Source organism: Myxine glutinosa, chromosome 4 (assembly GCF_964187855.1).
Source record: "Myxine glutinosa chromosome 4, kmMyxGlut1.1, whole genome shotgun sequence".
Lineage (NCBI taxonomy): Eukaryota > Metazoa > Chordata > Myxini > Myxiniformes > Myxinidae > Myxine > Myxine glutinosa.
The window spans coordinates 163,380,683-163,401,270 of NC_136264.1; the positions used below are offsets into that span (position 1 = coordinate 163,380,683).

General features: G+C 40.6%; 1 protein-coding gene across 2 annotated transcripts in view; it reads right to left on the minus strand.

Annotated features, from left to right (window-relative positions):
• The window catches only part of LOC137425471 (sister chromatid cohesion protein PDS5 homolog B), a 258,555-nt gene that overhangs the window by 56,203 nt on the left and 181,764 nt on the right, over positions 1-20,588 (minus strand). For both annotated transcript variants that reach the window (XM_078776694.1, XM_078776693.1), the window contains exons 14-16: positions 9,804-9,885; positions 9,619-9,667; positions 8,315-8,454 (exon numbers count right to left, since the gene is read on the minus strand). In XM_078776694.1, coding sequence (XP_078632820.1) covers positions 8,315-8,454; positions 9,619-9,667; positions 9,804-9,885 — 271 coding nt within the window. The remainder of the gene's footprint in view (positions 1-8,314; positions 8,455-9,618; positions 9,668-9,803; positions 9,886-20,588) is intronic.

Below are 20,588 nucleotides of genomic sequence, written 5' to 3' on the forward strand. Positions count from 1 at the left end.
ATCAATATATATCAATATATATCAATATATATCAATATAATATATATATATATATATAATATATATAATATATATCAATATATATATATATATATCAATATATATATATATATATATCAATATATATATATCAATATATATCAATATATATATATATATATATATATATATCAATATATATCAATATATATATAATATATATATATATATATAATATATATATATATATATATATAATCAATATATATATATATCAATATATATATATATCAATATATATAAATATCAATATATATATATATATCAATTATATAATATATCAATATATATATATATATATCAATATATATATATATCAATATATATATATATATATATATATATATATATATATATATATATATATATATATATCAATATATATCAATATATATCAATATATATCAATATATATCAATATATATATATATATATATATATTATATATATATATATATATATATATATCAATATATATAGATATCAATATATATATATGTATATCAATATATTAATATATATATATATATATCAATACATATATATATATATATCAATATATATATATGTATATCAATATATCAATATATATATATATATATATCAATACATATATATATATATCAATATATATCAATATACATCAATATATATCAATATATATCAATATATATATATATATATATATATATATATATATATATATATATATATATATATATATATATATATCAATATATATATATCAATATATATCAATATATATATATATCAATATATATCAATATATATATATATATATATATATCAATATATATATATATCAATATATATATATATCAATATATATATATATCAATATATATATATATCAATATATATATATATCAATATATATATATATATATATATATATATATATATATATATATATATATATATATATATATATATATCAATATATATCAATATATATATATATATATATATATATATATATATATATATATATAATGGTATCTGTAATCTGGTTCTCCAACCTAATGAGCGGACAACATGACGTCATCGCCATGCACGTCCGCCTTGCCTGCAAAGTTCCAGAGGAACCATCTCGCAGTGCGTCATTACGGATTATAAATACAGATACTGTCACAAGTGCATGCAAAACTCACAGTTACCGACCTGGTTTCGCCCTTGTTGGGGCTTCATGAGGGCAACGCAGTGAGGCTTTCCATACACTTGTAACTCTGTGACCCTTTCGGTTTTTATATCAGTCACTATGCGGCCTTCATATCACCAGTGGAGAACCGCCAGCAAGGTGTCCCATACAGCTGCTGCTGCACCTTGCTGGGAGCGATAAGCACCGCCTGCCACGCGGTTCCGTTATCTCTGGTATCCACTCATCATATAGAGTCGATCTGGTTGCGGTTGGGAGTTAACTTGTGACAGTATCTGTATTTATAATCCGTAATGACGCACTGCTAGATGGTTCCTCTGGAACTTTGCAGGCAAGGCGGACGTGCATGGCGATGACGTCATGTTGTCCGCTCATTAGGTTGGAGAACCAGATTACAGATACCATTATTAGTAACTCCCAACCGCAACCAGGTCGACTCCATATGATGAGTGGATACCAGAGATAACGTTACCGCGTGGCAGGCGGTGCTTATCGCTCCCAGCAAGGTGCAGCAGCAGCTGTATGGGACACCTTGCTGGCGGTTCTCCACTGATGATATGAAGGCCGCATAGTGACTGATATAAAAACCGAAAGGGTCACAGAGTTACAAGTGTATGGAAAGCCTCACTGCGTTGCCCTGATGAAGCCCCAACAAGGGCGAAACCAGGTCGGTAACTGTGAGTTTTGCATGCACTTGTGACAGTATCTGTATTTATAATCCGTAATGACGCACTGCTAGATGGTTCCTCTGGAACTTTGCAGGCAAGGCGGACGTGCATGGCGATGACGTCATGTTGTCCGCTCATTAGGTTGGAGAACCAGATTACAGATACCATTATTAGTAACTCCCAACCGCAACCAGGTCGACTCCATATGATGAGTGGATACCAGAGATAACGTTACCGCGCGGCAGGCGGTGCTTATCGCTCCCAGCAAGGTGCAGCAGTAGCTGTATGGGTCACCTTGCTGGCGGTTCTCCACTGATGATATGAAGGCCGCATAGTGACTGATATATATATATATATATATATATATATATATATATATATATATATATATATATATATATATATATATATATATATATACACAAAGAATTAAGTTAAGCACCCCTACACAACGAATTAAGGTAAGCACCCCCTAATATATATTCTTTGTGTATATGTATACATTGGCATATATTCTAAGGTATGTGAGATCAAATAATGATTGGTATGACATTAGCAATTATCCATTGATGAAATTGAGTGATCAAAGTGAAAAAAAGTGATTGGTTGAGTCAGTGATCCGATCACGTGGGTCCTACACACGTTATTGACGCAAAGATCGCTAGAGGTCTTCTCAGAACAATGACTGCACGTTAGAAAACATAAACGTCATCCACACTGTCCATGATGGACCTATAGCTCCATACTTAAATTGAGGTGTAAATATGCCTAAAATTCCCAAAAAATTTCACCTTAAATTATTCAGAATAAAATATTGAAAACGCCATGATTGTTATGTTTTTATGTGACCATAATATCACTTCTCCAGAAAATATAGCAATATCATGGGTATATTACACTGTTTTGACGACAACAAACTTGTAATGTGCGAGATTGTAAAAAAACGGGGGGGGTGCTTAACTTAATTCTTTGTGTATATATGTATATATATATATATATATATATATATATATATATATATATATATATATATATATATATATATATATATATATATGTATATATGTATATATATACACACACATGCACACACATATATACAGTTCGTATAAAAAAAAAGGTAATCCGAATTCAAGGGGTTAATATGCAAAGGTTATTTATTTTGACAATTTTCATGTGGTTTACTCATTAAGAGGAGATCCTCAGCTTTCCATTGATACCTTCCATGCATCATTGCTGTCACACATGGCCGAGTACATGTTCATTGAAAATGACAAGTTCAAATCGCATTTTTACAAGTTTGGCTAATCGATGCAAGTCAGGATAATTGGTGCAAAATGAACGTCAGATGTGAACTTTTCTCAGGAATGATTGGCCTTTATGCACCAACACCTTCAACATGTCCACCTCCCCTTTCAACACAAAGCTCACAGCGGCGGAGCATGCCCTGAACTGCTCGTCTCACCACAACCGGGTCATTGCACAAAGCATCCACTTCATGTCGAATACGGCCCTGCAATTTGTCAAGATCACGGGGAGGAGTTACGAACACCTTGTTCTTTAAATGTCCCCAAAGGAAATAATCCCATGGTGTGAGGTCAGGTGATCTTGGCGGCCATTCCACTGCATGGTTGAGGGTGATGACTCGGTATCCAAAGAGTTCCCTCAGTCGATCTCGGACAGCAATAAGACGATGTGCTGGGGCGCCGTCTTGGGCCCACCAGAGATATCTGAAGACACCATGAACCTGTCGCTCAAAGTTCTCCTCCAGCTGCGGTAAAACGTCATCATTGATCATCTGCAGATACCTGTTACCATTGACATTCCTTTGAAAGAAAAATGGTCCGATCACCTGACCACTTCCACAAAGTCCCAACCAAACAGACCACTTTCGTCGATTCATGTTGGTGTCAAAATTAAATTCCGGGGGTTGTCCTGTCGGTGCATATTCAAGAACATTATGGGTATTGACCTTGCCGTCCATGGTGAAAGCAGCTTCGTCGCCGATAACGAGATACCGCAGGAAATTGACATCTGCTTCACAACGTGCATCTGGCAAGCACCAGCCTCCTGGCAAAATCCCCTGGCGTAAGTTGCTGCCGGATGTGAATCTGATATGGATGTTGGTGGAGGTCCAGTCTTGTGATTCGGTTGAATGTTGCCGAAGGCAATCCCGTCCCATTTCGTCTTGCGCTGGTATCCCTAGGATGCTCCAAAACTTGCTGCCTTACTGCTACAATGTTCATTTCCGATCGCCCAGTGTGCCTCCTACCAGAATTCTCCTTGTTGCGGTTGAGGCTAGTGCCATGCTCTTGGTATTTTCTAACATTGGCCCAGATGGTTTTGGCTGCTGGAGGCTCACGTTCTGGGAAACGTTCCCTGAACGCATCACGAGTTCGCTGCAAACTTCCAGTTTGGTGAAAGGTTGTAACCACGAAGGTCCCCTGTTCAGTCGTAAGTTGAACCATCTTTTCAATGACTCAGACTGTCTCTAAACCCATACACTGTAGGCCCATCTTAAATACCCATCTTAAACAAAGAATGACGCAACCGACGATTACCAGACCAGCTTAACAATTTTACATAATCAACTTGGCAGTCGACAAGTAATGCGTCCATTTAAAACTGTCTTGCACCGATTAGCCAAACTTGTAAAAATGCGATTTGAACTTGTCATTTTCAATGAACATGTACTCGGTCATGTGTGACAGCAATGATGCATGAAAGGCATCAATGAAAAGCTGAGGATCTCCTCATATTTGGTAAACTACATGTAAATTGTCAAACTAAATAACCTTTGCATATTAACCCCTTGAATTCGGATTACCTTTTTTTTGATACGCACTGTATATATATATGCAGTGCATTCAGAAAGTATTCAGACCCATTCACTTTTTTCACATTTTGTTATGTTGCAGCCTGATGCTGAAATCGTTAAAATTCATTTTTCCCCTCATCAATCTACATTCAATACCCCCATAATGACAAAGAGAAAACAGGATTTTAGAAAGTTTTGCAAATTTATTAAAAAGAAAAAACTGAAATATCACATTTAAATAAGTTTTCAGACCCTTTGCTATGACACTTGAAATTTAACTCAGTTGCCTCCCATTTCTCTTGATAATCTTTGAGATGTTTCGACACCTTGATTGGAGTCCACCTGTGGTAAGTTCAATTGATTGGACAAGATTTGGAAAGGCACACACCTGTCTATATAAGGTCTCACAGCTGACTGCATATCAGGGCAAAAACCAAGCCATGAGGTCGAAGGAACTGCATGCAGAGCTCAGAGACAGGATTGTGTTGAGGCACAGATCTGGTGAAGCCCACAAAAAAAATTCTGCTGTATTGAAGGTTCCCAAGAGTACAGTGGCCTCCATAATTCTTAAAAGGAAGAAGTTTGGAACAACCAGGACTCTTCCTAGAGCTGGCCGACGGGCCAAACTGAGCAATCGGGGGAGAAGGCCTTGGTATTAGAGGTGACCAAGAACCCGATGGTCACTCTGGCTGAGCTCCAGAGATCCTGTGTGGAGATGGGAGAAACTTCCAGAAGGACAACCATCACTGCAACACTCCACCGATCTGGGATTTATGGCAAAATGACCAGACGGAAGCCTCTCCTCAATGAAAGACACATGAAAGCCCACAGAATCTTGATTCTCACAGTCTGAGAGTCCTTTAGGTGCTATTTTTGCAAACTCCAAGCGGGCTATACACACATATATATACAGTCACGTGAAAAAGTAAGTACACCCCATGTAAAGTTTTGACTTTTTCAACACATTTCAACATACAACTATTTGATCTTCATTTCAACAATATTGATAGATAAAGGTGATATAATATAACAAATATCATGAAACATTTACATTTTGTAGTCCCGGTGTGTACCCTGGTTGGAATAGGTACACCGTATCCCTGCGTGTCATAAGAAGCGACGAAGAGGGTTGGCGTCAGGAAGGGCATCCGGCCATAAAAACATTGCCTCAAAAAGAGAACCATGACAATTACAACTACATATGGGCAGGGTACAGCCCGAAGTGGAGATCGGTTTCTGAGGTTTGGGACATGGAATGTAGGGACAATGACAGGGAGATCAGGAGAAGTGGTGGAAGTATTGGTCAGAAGAAGAGTGGACATATGTTGTGTGCAAGAAACGAGATGGAAGGGAAGTGGTGTGAGAATGGTGAAGGGTAGGCAGGGACAGAAATACAAGTTTGTGTGGCAAGGGTTCCCGGAGGGCATGAATGGTGTTGGTGTCCTGTTTTCTGAAGAGTTTGTAGACAGTGTGGTGAGTGTGACTTGAGTGAGTGATAGGTTGATGATGGTGAAAATGATGATTGGAAAGCTCTTGGTGAACGTCATCTCGGGATATGCTCCGCAGGTTGGTCGGAGCGATGAAGAGAAGGACAGGTTCTGGTGTGCGATAGAGAAGCTGATGGAAAACGTGAAAGATGAGGAAGTTGTTGTGGTAGCAGGAGACCTAAATGGACATGTGGGAAGGAGTATGGACGGTTTTGATGGAGTTCATGGGGGTTACGGATATGGTGTGAGAAATGGAGAAGGTGAAAGGATTTTGGAGTTTGCTGATGGAGCTGATTTTTTGATTTGTAATACTCAGTTCCAGAAAGGGGATAATAAGCTTGTTACATACACGTCAGGTGGGTCGACGACAACCGTTGACTACCTGATGGTGCGTAGGTGAGATAGGGGGCACCTCCGGGACACAAAGGTGATCCTGGGGGAGGAGGCTGTTTCACAGCACCACTTGGTTGTCTGCGACATAAGGGTGAAAAGTGCGAGGAGAGCTCGGCGGGTGAAGTACCAACCGAGAATGAAGGTGTGGAGGTTGAAAGAGGTGACAGTAAGGGAGGCATTAAAAGAGAGGCTGAGTAGGGCAGAGGATGATGTGGTTGAGCTTGAACGTGGTTGGATGTCAATGAAAGATAGTCTGTTGGGAGCCGTTGGTGAGGTATGTGGATGGACAAAAGGACCACCGAGGCACGCGGAAACATGGTGGTGGGATGATGAAGTTGGAAAGAGGATGGACGAGAAAAGGAAGAAGTTCAAGGAGTGGCAGAAGGCGAAGGGTACGGGAGCAGAAAAAGCAGAGCATGAAAGTTATAAGGCAGCCAAGAAGGCTGCAAAGAAAGAGGTAGCAAAGGGGCAGGAGGTATGTAGGAAAATGTTCGGAGAACGCTTGGATTCGGAAGAGGGTCAGAGAGCGGTATTCAGGATTGCAAAGCAGATAGCGAAAGAGAGGTGTAATGTGATGGGGATGAGTTGCTTGAAGGATGAAGTGGGACAAATTGTTGTGGACCCAGATGGAATTAAAGGAAAATATATATGGAAATGCTGTTGAATACAGAGAATGAATGGGATGGCAACATAGAGAGTAACCCAGTTTTAGGACCGGCAGAGAAGATAACTGAGAAGGAAGTTGAGGAAGCGATAAAAGCAATGAAGAGTAGAAAAGCGGGAGGGCCGACGGGAGTTGTGGGAGATATGTTGAAGGCAGCAGGAAGTTGGGTGTGAAGAGAATGACAGAGACCTGTAATCTGGTGGTGAAAGAAGGTGAAAGAAGTATTGACATGGGCATTGAGGAAGCTAGAAGTGGAGGAATGGTTGATCAGAGAAGTGATGGCAATGTACAAAAGAGCGCGCACAGCTGTAAAGACAAAGGACGGGAACAGTGGTGAGTTTGAGGTGAAGGTGGGACTGCATCAGGGGTCGGTACTAAGTCCACTACTATTTGTAGCTGTGATGGATATGCTGGCTCAGAACGTAAAGGAGATGTGCATGGAAGAGGTTTCGGGAACTGAGTGGCGTGCTGATGAGGAGGGGAGTGTCGTTGAAGCTGAAGGGAAAGGTGTATGCTGCATGTGTGAGAAGTGTTATGATTTATGGGAGCGAGACATGGGTAATGAACATAGAGCAGCAATGAAGGCTGGAAAGGGTGGAAATGCGAATGGTTCGGTGGATGTGCGGAGTGTCGTTGAGAGAGAGGAAGAGAAATGATGAATTGCGAAAGATGATGGGAATAGAGCCTGTGATTGATGCTGTGAAGAGGAACAGGTTGAGATGGTTTGGTCATGTTTTGAGGAAGGATGAAAGTGACTGGTTGAGAAGAGTGATGGAAATGAATGTAGAAGGAAGTAGAGGACGGGGAAGACCGAGAAAGACTTGGCTAAAGATGGTGGAAGAAGAAATGCCGGCAAGGGGGTTAACAAGGAGAGATGCAGAAAATATGGCAAAATGGAGAAGATTGTCATGGGGACCGCAAGGCTAACCCCCGCTCTCGCAGGGGAAATGGCCTTAAAATGCATGTTGTTGTTGTTGTTGTTGTATATACAGTATATACATCCACATATACCCAAACACGGGTAGAAACATAATTTGCATGGAATCTGTAACAAATGTGCAAACGTACCACACACACTTCTGCTTGCTTGCATGAGCACGCATTGTCTACAAGGACATGAAGCTGTGCACGGATCCTCTCATCCTCAGCCAGTACTTGGTTGAACTTTTTCATGAAATCTTGTGCCTTTCCAGGGTCAGGTAGGTGCTCTGCATTCAATACCATCAATTTGTAAAAATCTCACAACTTTCTATGATAATAACAAAACAAGCAAGTTTGAGTGTTGGCAAAAGCAAAAATATCGAAAGCAAGAGGAGAAATCAATCCTTTCAAGGCACAAAATGCATTATAATTAACCCTAACCACACCACTCTAAATTGACAAGGTGAGGAAGGTTTGATGAATGCAGTGCTTATGGTACAATTCTGAAAGCATCCCGTATATCTGTCGATTATTCAATCGATCCAACTTCAAGTAACCTGCATTGGAATTTTTAGCTCACCTGGAATGAAGTTCAGGGGAGCTTATGCGTTGGTGCGTCGTCCATCCGTCAGTCCGTAAACACTTGAAACTTCTTCTCTGAAACCGCTGATGGGATTGCGATCAAATTTGGCACAAATGATATTTGTTGTGTTGTGACTAAAGTTTGTTCACGGCATTAAAAAAAAAAAGTCGGGGTCTAAGGGGGTCTACCGGGGGTCAAAGTGCATTCAGGTTTGACCCCCCAAAATAGGAATTTGCTTTTTTTTCTCTGAAACTACACACAATATTTCGATGAAAACTTTGACCACAACCTTCATCACCCATGATGTACTGAAGTTTGTTCACAGCAACCTGGCACGGTCCGTGAGGGGTCTACTTGGGAGGTTGCCCTCCAAAATAGGTATTTGCTCTTTTCTCTGAAACTACATACACAGTTTCAATGAAACTTCACCACAACCGTTATCATCCGTGCTGTACCAATGTTTGTTCAAGGGCATTAGAAAACTGGGGTCTGAGGAGGTATATAGGGAGGGGAGGGGGGCGGGATAGGGGTTGCCCCCCAAAATAAGTATTTTTGTTTGTTTGTTTGTTTTAAGTCTTACGATTATGTTGGTATGATTCTACATTCTGCCCTGTCTTATAGAAACCATTCAAATTGGTTTAAAATACCTTTAGTCTGTGAAGTATACTGTTTATTCTACCAGGTGAGCGCCAGGGGTATTGCCCCTATGTTTAGTATTATTACACAACATGAGCCGCTCTAGCAGGGAAAATGGCCTTAAAATGCCTGTTGTTGATGGAAGGAAGGATGGAAGGATGGTCTCATGTAGGAACATGAAAAATATTTCTTATTTAAATCAAGAATTGCTGTAATGAAGAATGCAACCTACTTGCAAGAATCATCACTTTCGCAAACATGACTTTGTTTGTGTTTTCAGTCTGGAAAAAGAAAATGGTGAACAAGCACAATGCGCATATCATAATCCACAATGGAAATAAACTGCAATTTCGGATTGCATTTAAAAAGATGCACAGTGAATACAACCAATCAATGTAAAGAGCATGGCATACTCACCGGTGGTTGTTTGTGCAACTCCAGGAGGTCCCGCACATGGCTTCTCAACATAGTCTGGCATTTCCACATCTCATTGAGGGCTCTGTGTTGACAAACAAATCAACAGGGCATAATCAGATAAGGAACATTTTTATCAATCACTGAGTATCGTTTATATGGTGCACTAGATTTTTCAATGTGAGCAATTATCAATTCACTCGGCATTTTAATGTTACTTCGCTAAAAGATTTCATGAGAAGACAACATGCTGTACTTCACAAACATTCTGCTCTATTCACATTGCCTGAGGACATCTTCAATCTGATTGGAAGTCAGCTAACATCACCTTCGTCAGGCAACTTCTTCTTAACGGACGAAATTATTTCCACATTCTTGTGGGGATTGCCGGCGGCGGGATGTTTGGCTCAAATCGTTCAAGAACCGGCTGGCCAGGCCTGACATTCGACTAAGGTTAGGGCAGGATTTGTAATTTTTTCCTGGTGCCGGCAATAGCTTGCCTACTCTTCGCAAAGGACACAGTGGGCTATCTCACGTCCACCAACTAACACTGGCAGACGGGACTCCCAGTTTAACGTCCATCCGAAGGACCTTTAACAACCCTGCCTATGAAACTCGAGGATGACAGTTTATACCTGGGTCGGGATTCACACCTCGGCTCAACAGCATAGAGGCGAGTGTGCATACCTCTAGTGCATCCTGTCACCCATTTTCATCAACCAACCTTGCTGTTTATATATGGCGGTGGAAAAAAATCATTTCTGCTTCGTTACAAAGCTCATGTTATTACCCTGCGCTCGCGAAGCAAAAATCGCGGTTAAGCATTCAGTGCATACATGTGCCGTGTGCATTTTAAAAATTCATTTTCTCGGCAACCGTTGGTCGAATTGACATGAAATTTTCACCATCGGAGGGCCGCCTCCTGTAGAATATTTTAATGATTATTATGACGTCATAGCTCACGTGGTACAGGCGCCATCTTGGAAAAACCGAAAAATGTTGCACCTCTATATCTCCAAAACCGCTGCATGGAAAAATTTGAAACATGCCTCATTGTGTAGAACTCCATATGGGGAATAGGTGTCGTTAATGATGACGCCATTGGTGTCATAATTATGACGTCATAATTCGATAGGGACATCGCTTAGTCTGATCAGTTTGAAATGTATTGAACGTGATCTATGCAACAATTATATTAGAGAATATAAATTTATGATGTCATCGCTCACGTGGTCTGGCAGCCATATTGGATCAAAGAAAAAAACCGTTCAAAAACAGAAGAGTTGGCTCGCACCAAGTTGACTGTGCAGGGTAAGTATTCTATGAATATCATCTAGTTTGCTTTAGTTTTAACCTCTATTTAAATCGAGTGAAATTAACATTTTGAAAATTTCCAATTATTCTCGCTCAGATTTCAACACCACTGTAATGCATATTGTTAAGTTGTTGAAACTTTTTTATCGGTTTTTCATCATTCAGAATTAGTGAGAATAAAATCAGAATGATTAGTTACATAACTTATCTACATATGTGCTATTTAAATTAATAACACATCATTAACGATATATTTCCGATCTTTGAATTACTATTGAAATTGATATAGCTTACATCACCGTCAACCAACCTTGCTGCTTATATCTGTATATAGCAGTAGCAAAAATGACTTCCACTTCGCTGCGAAGCTCCGTGTTGGATTATTTGGTTTTAACCTCTGTTTAAATTGAGTGAAATAAAACATTGTGGAAATTTTTAATTAGTCTCACTCAGATTTCAACATCACTGCAATGTTGTTTAAATTTTCTTTATACAAAAATAATATTTGTATCATCTGATACCACCAGGGGCGCTATATGATACACATTAACATAGAGTTTCCCCCATCCCCCCCCCCCCCCACACTGAAACCCTCCCCAGATATGCTACCCCAACAGAAACCATACTTTGGTACCCTTAGGCTACATGCAAAATTGGTTGGATTTCGTTCAGTAGTTTTTTTCGTTTTTGAAGCATATATAAACAAACAATCAAACAAGAAGACGTCATGCGGAGCACGATACTTGCAAAATATGGGGGGGAAAAGCCAGAGAGGAGTCGGTAGAAGACGGAAAGACCACCAACCTGCCTGCGGTGAGTGAGTGAGAGGCCCTTGGAGTTAGCTTCATCGCGGGAGATTCCAATGATTCTGAATGCTTTGGTTTCAACAGCGTGAAGACGAGCTAGGTGTGAGGCAGGAGCACCAGCCAAGAGGGGAGAGCAGTATTCCATCAGGCTGTGGATGAAATCTTTGTAACTGGTTAGGATCTCAGTTGTGCCAAGGAAGGACTTCGCGCAACAGAGGATGCCCAGTTGGTGACTGGCTTTGAAGGCCAGCTTGGAAATGTGGCTTTTCCAGGAAAGATCATGGCAAATAGTGACACCCAAAAGCTTGAGTAAAAAAAACCAAAAAAAAAACCACCTTTAGAGGCCATTTTTCCCCGCAAGCAGGGGTTGGCCTTTTTCGGGAACTGTGGTTGTTGTTGTTTTTCGGTCCCCTTTTTGAAGCAATGTTTTACGGCCGGATGCCCTTCCTGACGCCAACCCTTTTTGCCGCCTTTAACGACAAGCAGGGAATTACCAGTGAACTGGTACTCAATTTGCCGACCTCGGAAGGATGACAGGCTGAGTCAACCCCCCTGGCGTTAATTCAGCGATTGACCGGGATTCGAACCCAGGATCCTAGGATCCTAAGCCGGCACCCTAGCCGCTAGCCCAACACCAACAACAAAAGCTTGAGTGACAGAAACTATTTGAAAGGATTGTTGAGAAAGTATATGGGAGGGTTTTCCAGATGATCTTTTCGGAGAGACATCGTGAGAGTGTGAGATTTGTCAGGATTGAAAGACATTCCAAGCATTTGACCAGCTTGTAATTTTTTCCAGGTTTGCAGAGAGTGAAGAGGCTACTGCCTGGCAATCTGATGGATGAGAGATTGCCTTCAGTTGCATTTGCCTTCCATGAGGCGAAAATAAGTTGCTTCAGTGTACCATGGGCAGGAGGAACAGTATGACAACTGAAGACGAGTTAGGATAAATATGTGCAAGAGAGAGAGCAAATGTATTGGGAAGAATTCCCAGGATGAGTTGATGTCAGAGAGAGAGTAGAAGTAGGAGACCAGTCTAGAAGTTTAATGGCTGCTTGAAGTCCATGCCAGTCAGCCTGAGTGAAATGCCAGACTCGTCGGCGCTGAGGTGGCTCTCTGAGAACGTCTAGAGAGATGTCCACTCAAGCATATGGTCAGATGAACCAATTGGAGCAGAGGAAGAACAGCAGACATTTGTAGGGAAGTTAGTCATAACCAAATCCAGAAGAGATTATGTACCATTGACTGAGATACAGTTCGGGAAGTTGACAGATTGTGTCAGTCCCAATGCGTCGCAGAAGTCCTTTGCTAAGGTACCATGGCAGGCGAGAGAGGTACCCACACCCAGTCAACTGGCATGATAACAATTGAAATTGCCACATATGAGGAAGAGAGAGTTTGGAAGAGTGGATACAAGTTGTTCCATGTTGGCAGAGAGGAAAATGTAAATGGAGTCATCACTGTTTGGTGGACGGTACAACTCACATATGAACAAAACGTGGGAGTGGAGGGGATTCCGTATCCAGAGGTACTCCTGGGGGTGTGGTGGAGTGAGAGTAGTGCATGGAGAGTGAGGAATAGAGTTTTTGATAAAGAGAGCAACTTCGCCGTCAGGACGAAGCTCAGGTTTATCATACCAGAGGAGGGAGTAACCAGGGACTAATGAGTCAGAGATGTCTTGAAGGAGGAAGGTTCCTGTTAAGCAGATTTATATCTATGTCTGGTTTTTCAGAAGCAACCTGTATGGAGAGATCAGTCAGGTTTGAGCAAAGGCCCCAGATGTTTGAGGTCCATACCATTAAGGAAGAGGCATGGGGGCATGATGAGGAGGTAAGGAGAGCTGTTGACAGTCAGATATTGCAGAAGAGCTAGGAGAGAGGGAATGATGAGGAGATGGAGGCTTGGTGGTGATGGGATGAGGAGTAGTGAGAAGTAATATGAGAGGGGGCAGAGGGAAGTAGAAGATTGTAGGAGGTGGAGGAATGAGTTTGAAGAGAGAGGGTGGGGGAGGAGATTTGAAGGGGAGGGAGGAAGGCAGGGGAAGGTAGTGATGGAATGGGGGTAGGAGGGAGCAGAGGGAGCGGACGTGGAGTGGGACACTGGTAAGGGATAGGGTTTGTAGGATACGGGCAAGTAGAGGTAGAGGAGGGAACAGACAGGGAGGGTTTTGACACTGAAGATGGACAAAAGGAACGATTAATGAAATACAATCATCCATTTCAAGCTAAGGTTCTTGAGATTTTCAAGTCAGAGATACGTTTGAAGGCTTAAGAGAAGGGGAAGAAATACTATAAAGGCGAGTTAGGAGATTGGAGAAAGAAAGAGCTGTAAGTGTTGGTATGATAGAAGGATTTATTTTAAAGCAGACTTTTAAAGAGGAAGAAGAAGACTGAATTATAATAGAATAGACTAGAACGGCACTCTTCGACGTCATGACATCGACTGATATATCTCTGCCCATATTATTTATTACATCATTATAATACTTGTATCAAATTTGATTTAAATCCATTCAGCTGTGCCCAAGTTAGCACATTTTTACCTGACATGACCTCTGACCTTTGACCTATTGACCCCAAAATTTAATCAGTTCATATTTACATCATTATACATACCTGCACCAAGTTATAATTAAAATCCCTTCAATGTTCACAAGTTCTCCCATTTTTACCTAACATGACCTAATATGACGAGGCTAACCCCCGCTCTTGCAGGGAAAATGGCCTTAAAATGCCTGTGGTTGTTGTTGTATGACCTAATACGACAAACCTTTGGCCTTTGACCTCAGGAATCCCAAAATCTAATCAGTTAATCTTTACATCATTATACATCGCTGTACCAAGTTTGAATTACATCACTTCAGCCGTTTTCAAGTTATAGACCTATTACAGATTTTACCGTTCTCCCCAAAATATAATAAGTTAATCTTCACAACATTATACATACCTGTACAAAGTTTGAATTATATCACTTCAGCCATTCTCAAGTTATAGACCTATTACAGACTTTCACCGATGACATATGCCCCCAAAATCGAATCATTTAATCTTTACAACATTATACATAGCTGTACCAAGTTTGAATTACATCACTTCAGCCGTTCTCAAGTTATAGACCTATTACAGATTTGACCTTTGACCCCAAAATCTAATACGTTAACCTTTACAACATTATACATACTTGTACCAAGTTTGAATTATATCACTTCAGCCGGTCTCAAGATATAGACATATTACAGATTTGACCTTTGACCCCAAAATCTAATAAGTTAATCTTTACATCATTCTACATAGGTGTACCAAATTTGCTCAGAATCCCATCACTGGTTCACAAGTTATAGCGGTAAAAATATTTTTACCGAACATGACCTCTGACCTTTGACCTCATGACCCCAAAATCTAATCAGTTTATCTTTACCTCATTATACATAGCTGTGCCAAGTTTGACTAAGATCCCTTTAGCCATTCTCAAGTTATCGCGGCAACGAAAACCTATCACGGATGGACGGACAGCCAGAAAACATAATGCTTCCGGCAACTTCGTCGGCGGAGGCATAAAAAAAATTAAACACCCGAAGAAGAGGAAGTTGAAACGTTCTAAAAGACACCGTGAAAACCATCTGGGTAAGTCATGGAGGTGTATATAAGCAGATGGTAGGTATGGTGGGACCAATTGTCTTCTTTTTTTTTATTGTTGAATGTTAGGTAGAATAATGGTAAAATAAAACGTTGAAGAAAAGAACATTGAGCAGTATGGTGAATACCTTCCTTCGCGATCAGTGGGAATACAACAACAACAACATGCATTTTAAGGCCATTTTCCCTGCTAGAGTGGGGGGTTAGCCTTGTGGTCCCCATGACAATCTTCTTCATTTTGCCCTATTTTCTGCATCAATTGTTTTCATCATCAATATTTTCATCAAAAATTGAGGAAGGGACAGAAGAGGAAGTAGGGAGGTGAAAGATTTGGAGGTAGTAAGGAATTTATTATTTATTTATTTATTTTATATTTTAAGACACCAAACACTAAACTAAACATAATTACGAGGATTTGAAGGAGAGGTAGAGGGAATGGGAAGAAAATAAAAGGATTGAAGGTAGTTGGGAAAAAAGACTGAAAAAAACAATCGTGGACTCGAACTAGGAAAATGTGAGCCTCAAAAACCCGGTACGAAAAGTCCGATGAATACTCACAAATTAGCACAAATTTTAAAACAAAACCGAACTAGAAGCATACAGTAAACACAGAGCGAGCAAAATAAACAGTACAATCTTGACAAAACAAACGGGAGAACTTATCTTTAAGGAAATCGGCAGAGAAGAAAATCGGCACGATCAACTCAAGGAACCGGGACCAGAATTTTTGAAAAGATTGCTGGCAGTTTTGGCTGCTGAGAATACGCAGGCCAAATTGGAGTCAAATACAAAATAATACTAAATTTACAGTAAAATTCCACAGGATCTGTTGAGATTTTTTTTTTGCAAAACAGCTCTGCAGTGTCATAAGATATGGGATTTAAAACAGACATGCATTTTTGAAAGAAAGCAGCAGCATTAGTTCCAAATAATTGAAAACCTTTGTCAAACCCACTCTGGCAGTTACCTTGTTTCAGCAACCACCGCAAGGTCCTACCCCAAAAAATATCTGTTAATACTACTTATCTAAAGACCAGCCGCTCGATATGATCAGCGGAACACTTATTTCCATCCCCAAAATTACTGTGTATGAATTAAGTGACCTTGGAAGTGGAAAAGTGTTGCGTCTAATCAAGTTTAATGCAGTTTTTTTTTTGTTTTTGTTTTTTTGTATACAAGATCGAGGCTCGTGAAAGAGCGAACATTAATCACACGGAAAGACAAACAGACACATAAAACAAATAACATCGGGAGCGGTAGACAAGATGGGGAGAGAGGGGGAAGGACACAAACACAACATTTGAGAGCAGGGACCGAGAGACATGGAGACATCGAGAGATCTGTGGGAGGGAGAGGGCTTTGGGGGGGAGGCATGTGAAGGGGGGGAGGCATGTGAAGGGGGGGGGGGTGTGTTGCACTTCACTTCACCGTCACTTTGCTGACAGATTTAATCAAAAGACTATGTTGCACTTCACAAACATATTGCATGTTAATCTGTGAATCTCAATAAGGATGTAAAATAAAGTAAAGCATGTGAAAAATGGATCTTTAAAAGCACATACAGTGCCTATAGAAAGTCTACACACCCTCTCAAAAATTTCACCTTTTGTTGCCATATTGCCTGAATTTAAAATGCATTAAATCAGACTTTTTCCACCTTCATTAACACATGGTAACCCACAACTTCCAAGTGAAAAACAAATTCTACAAATTTCAGAAAATTAATTTAAAAAACAAACCTACAATATAATGGTTGGATAAGTCTCCACCCCTTATAACAGCAATTGTAAATTAGCTCAGGTGCAACCAATCGCCTTGAAAATTACACACCAAGTTAATTGGCCTCCCCACCTGTGTTAATTTGTCATGATTCTAATAATTTTAGAATAAAATCAGCTGTTCCTGTATGTTTCTTCTGTTGGGTAGTACTTGGAGATGGCCAAACGTTTCTTCGTCAAACTTTCCGAGGTTCATCAGTGAGTGCCGGGGAGTTTTTATTAGGCAATTTTTTTAAACATTTTTAAATTTTAACTTTTTTTTTTTTTAGCACTCTACAGTGCCAAAACCTTTGTAGCTTTGTGAAAGGTAATATTAAATGATCCCCAACCCCATTCCTTAGTGGATGCCGGGAAGTGTTTTAGGCCCCCCCCCCCCCCCCCCCACAAAATAAATAGAAAAAAACAAAATTTGATTTCTTCAAAATGCCAACAGGATTAGAAATACCCCTGGCTAATAGTATAATTACAAGCACAATCACGTGTGAACAACCGTCAATATGGATTGGCTTCCTTTGTTTTTTGTTTGCCTCAACGTATTGTCATGTCACCCAGCAATTAAGACCACTGGGTGACGAATGACCGATCGTTTTTACTCCCAAGGCGAACTCCGAAATCTTGGCGGTTATTTTTATGGCACATGCGGGACGGAATGCAGCAAGGTGCTTATCTGGACGAAAGCACATGGGTTTATTCCGAAACACACAATGAACAGACACGACATGACAAATAAATTCAACAAATAATTGAATGAAAGTAAATCAAAGAATAGAATAAATGCTGAGATAAATCGAATTACAATTCCTACTTTGAGGATCCTCCATTCAGACGCAAATACGAACACACAGGGAATGATAAAATAAAAATAAAATCCCTTCAGCCAGCACTTAGCTTGTTCAACGAGATCGTTTGGTGAAGTCGGCAGTGGTGGCCAAGTCCAACGCTTCCCACGCCTGAGCGCCCAATATGGCGCTGAGCTGACGACAGCGACGCGCACTGAGCTGTAGAGCGACCTGTGAAAACGGCCCTCCTTTTTCTCCCTCTCTGTCCGAAGTGCCAAGAGCCCCACAAACCACTGCCTTATTGCTCCTCTTTAACAGCTGCAACAGCCTCCTCCAAAGTGCCAAAAGTCCACACAGCGCAAGAGCAAATATCGCACCCGTCCTGCTCAAGCAAGAACCAGCAAAGAGAGCGACTCGTCTTCTTCCTGCTCGAAGCTTCTCGCTCTGACCTCACACTCACCAATGGCAGAGCTCCACCAAACCCCCTTGTATCTCCATGACCAATGACGAAGCTCGGGGCATGGCCTGCCGGTTACGATCTCATGGAGGCGGAGTTTAGCCCGATCGGGAATGTTCTGGGTTCTGTCAGCAATTATGTCGGTTATTGTTGACTAATGGATGGTGTGATGCCCACCTTGTTATAATTGTAAAAATGTAGGGGAAAACCACCGAGGGCAATCACATACTGGGGGAAAACTAATCTTAACCCCTATCTAATTACCATAGCTTCACCCCTCGTGTGAAGACATGTAAACAACTTAAGCTCCAGTTTTCCTACTTAATACATCGAGATGTCTCCTACTCGTCCACAGTCCATGCTATACCTATACGATCCTATCTTTACTATGGTGTTCCATCATCTACCCCCACAAACGTAACAGTATGTACAAGTCTCAGCTTGTATGGAATCTTGAAAGTTTGTCTTTGAAAGCAGGTGGTCTCTTAATCCAGCCATGCCAAAGACTACATTACAGGGTTTCCTTAAGTGGTCTAACAAAACAGGATTGACTGTATTTCAACCACTTGAACTCTGTTTTAGAAGTTTCAATGGCCACAGCTGCAAGGCAAATTATTAATTAAGCCTCAACAACCCACATACAGATCAATGTCTAATTACCTCACCTTAATCTGTCTTCTACACCTTACACGGAAATCGATGCTCCAGATCAGGACACAGGTGGGAGGTTATTGCCCATTGGCTCGGTATTGATTTCAGGTGAGAATGAAGTAATAGTACACTTGAGCTTCTGAATAATGGGAGCTCAGGTACCAGGTGAACATCCCCTATCATGACTTATTATAAATGTTGCTGCCAAACTACTACACCCTTCTACATTAGGGTGGTCCAAAAATGTGAAGATTGGATTTTCATTTCTCCACAAGCCTGCCCCTATTCCTATTGAAGAAAGTAGTTTGTGGTGAACATTTGAGCTTGATTGGACAATATTTAGAGCTTGCTCAAAATGTTGACAAATTTTAATGAATAATAAGATACAGAATTTTTAGCATAAAAATGTATCATATTCTGACGTTCAACAAGGTTATCAGAAAATATTTTATTTTCTCCTACTTGGAACCTCTTCTTGTCAATTAAAGGCCACTGTTTCTGAAACCTCTTGAACAGTCTGATCTCAGGTCCGCTAGTGGGTCCTATGACTTTAGTTGTAACATCAGAGAGCATTACTTCAAACACATGATGACGACATGCAATCCAGACAAGCTTAGCATCCAAAGCTGCTTCAATGAGGGTACATGCTCCGTTTCTCAGCCCTGTGTTTGATGCAGTGGTGTCAAACACTATGCCTTTCACCAACTGTTTGACATTCCACTCCTCAAGAAGTTGTATGCATGCATTTTCTTGTGCTACACCAGTGCCTTGGGGAATTTTTGGGACTCCAAGCAACTTCTCGGTATTCATACCAGTTACAAGTATCGCGACCCGATCAACAGATTCTTTGTGATTGCCAGTATAATCAGGGAGCAGTTTCCCACCCCAGTGTAGTAGGAGTGGGCTATCACATGAGAAATTTGCCTTTTCTTCAGTGGCCATTATTTCCCTTCCACGAATTCGAGCACGACGAATTCCACTGTGTGACAGAGAAATGTCTTCAATGGTATGACCAAGAGATTGTGCAAAAGCACTGGCCACAAACATAGCACGCCGATCTGAGAGATTTACTCTGTCCAGGGTTGCCATTATTGCTGGAGTGATCACCTTGATGGGAGCCTTTTCCGGCTGTTTGGCAGAAGATGGACTTTGGAGTTTGAATTCATTGTCCCCTGAATCGGAGCTTTCAATCTCAGACTCATCATCATCATCAATCACAGCCGATGTTGATGGAACAGATTGCATTGCTGTTAGAGTCTCAGCAGCATGTTTCTTCTTTCTTTTATCTTCATTCTCAAGCCTGATACGCTTTCTGTTCTCCTTCACTGCCAGAGTGTTGTCCACAGATCCCATACGTGAACTTGAGGGA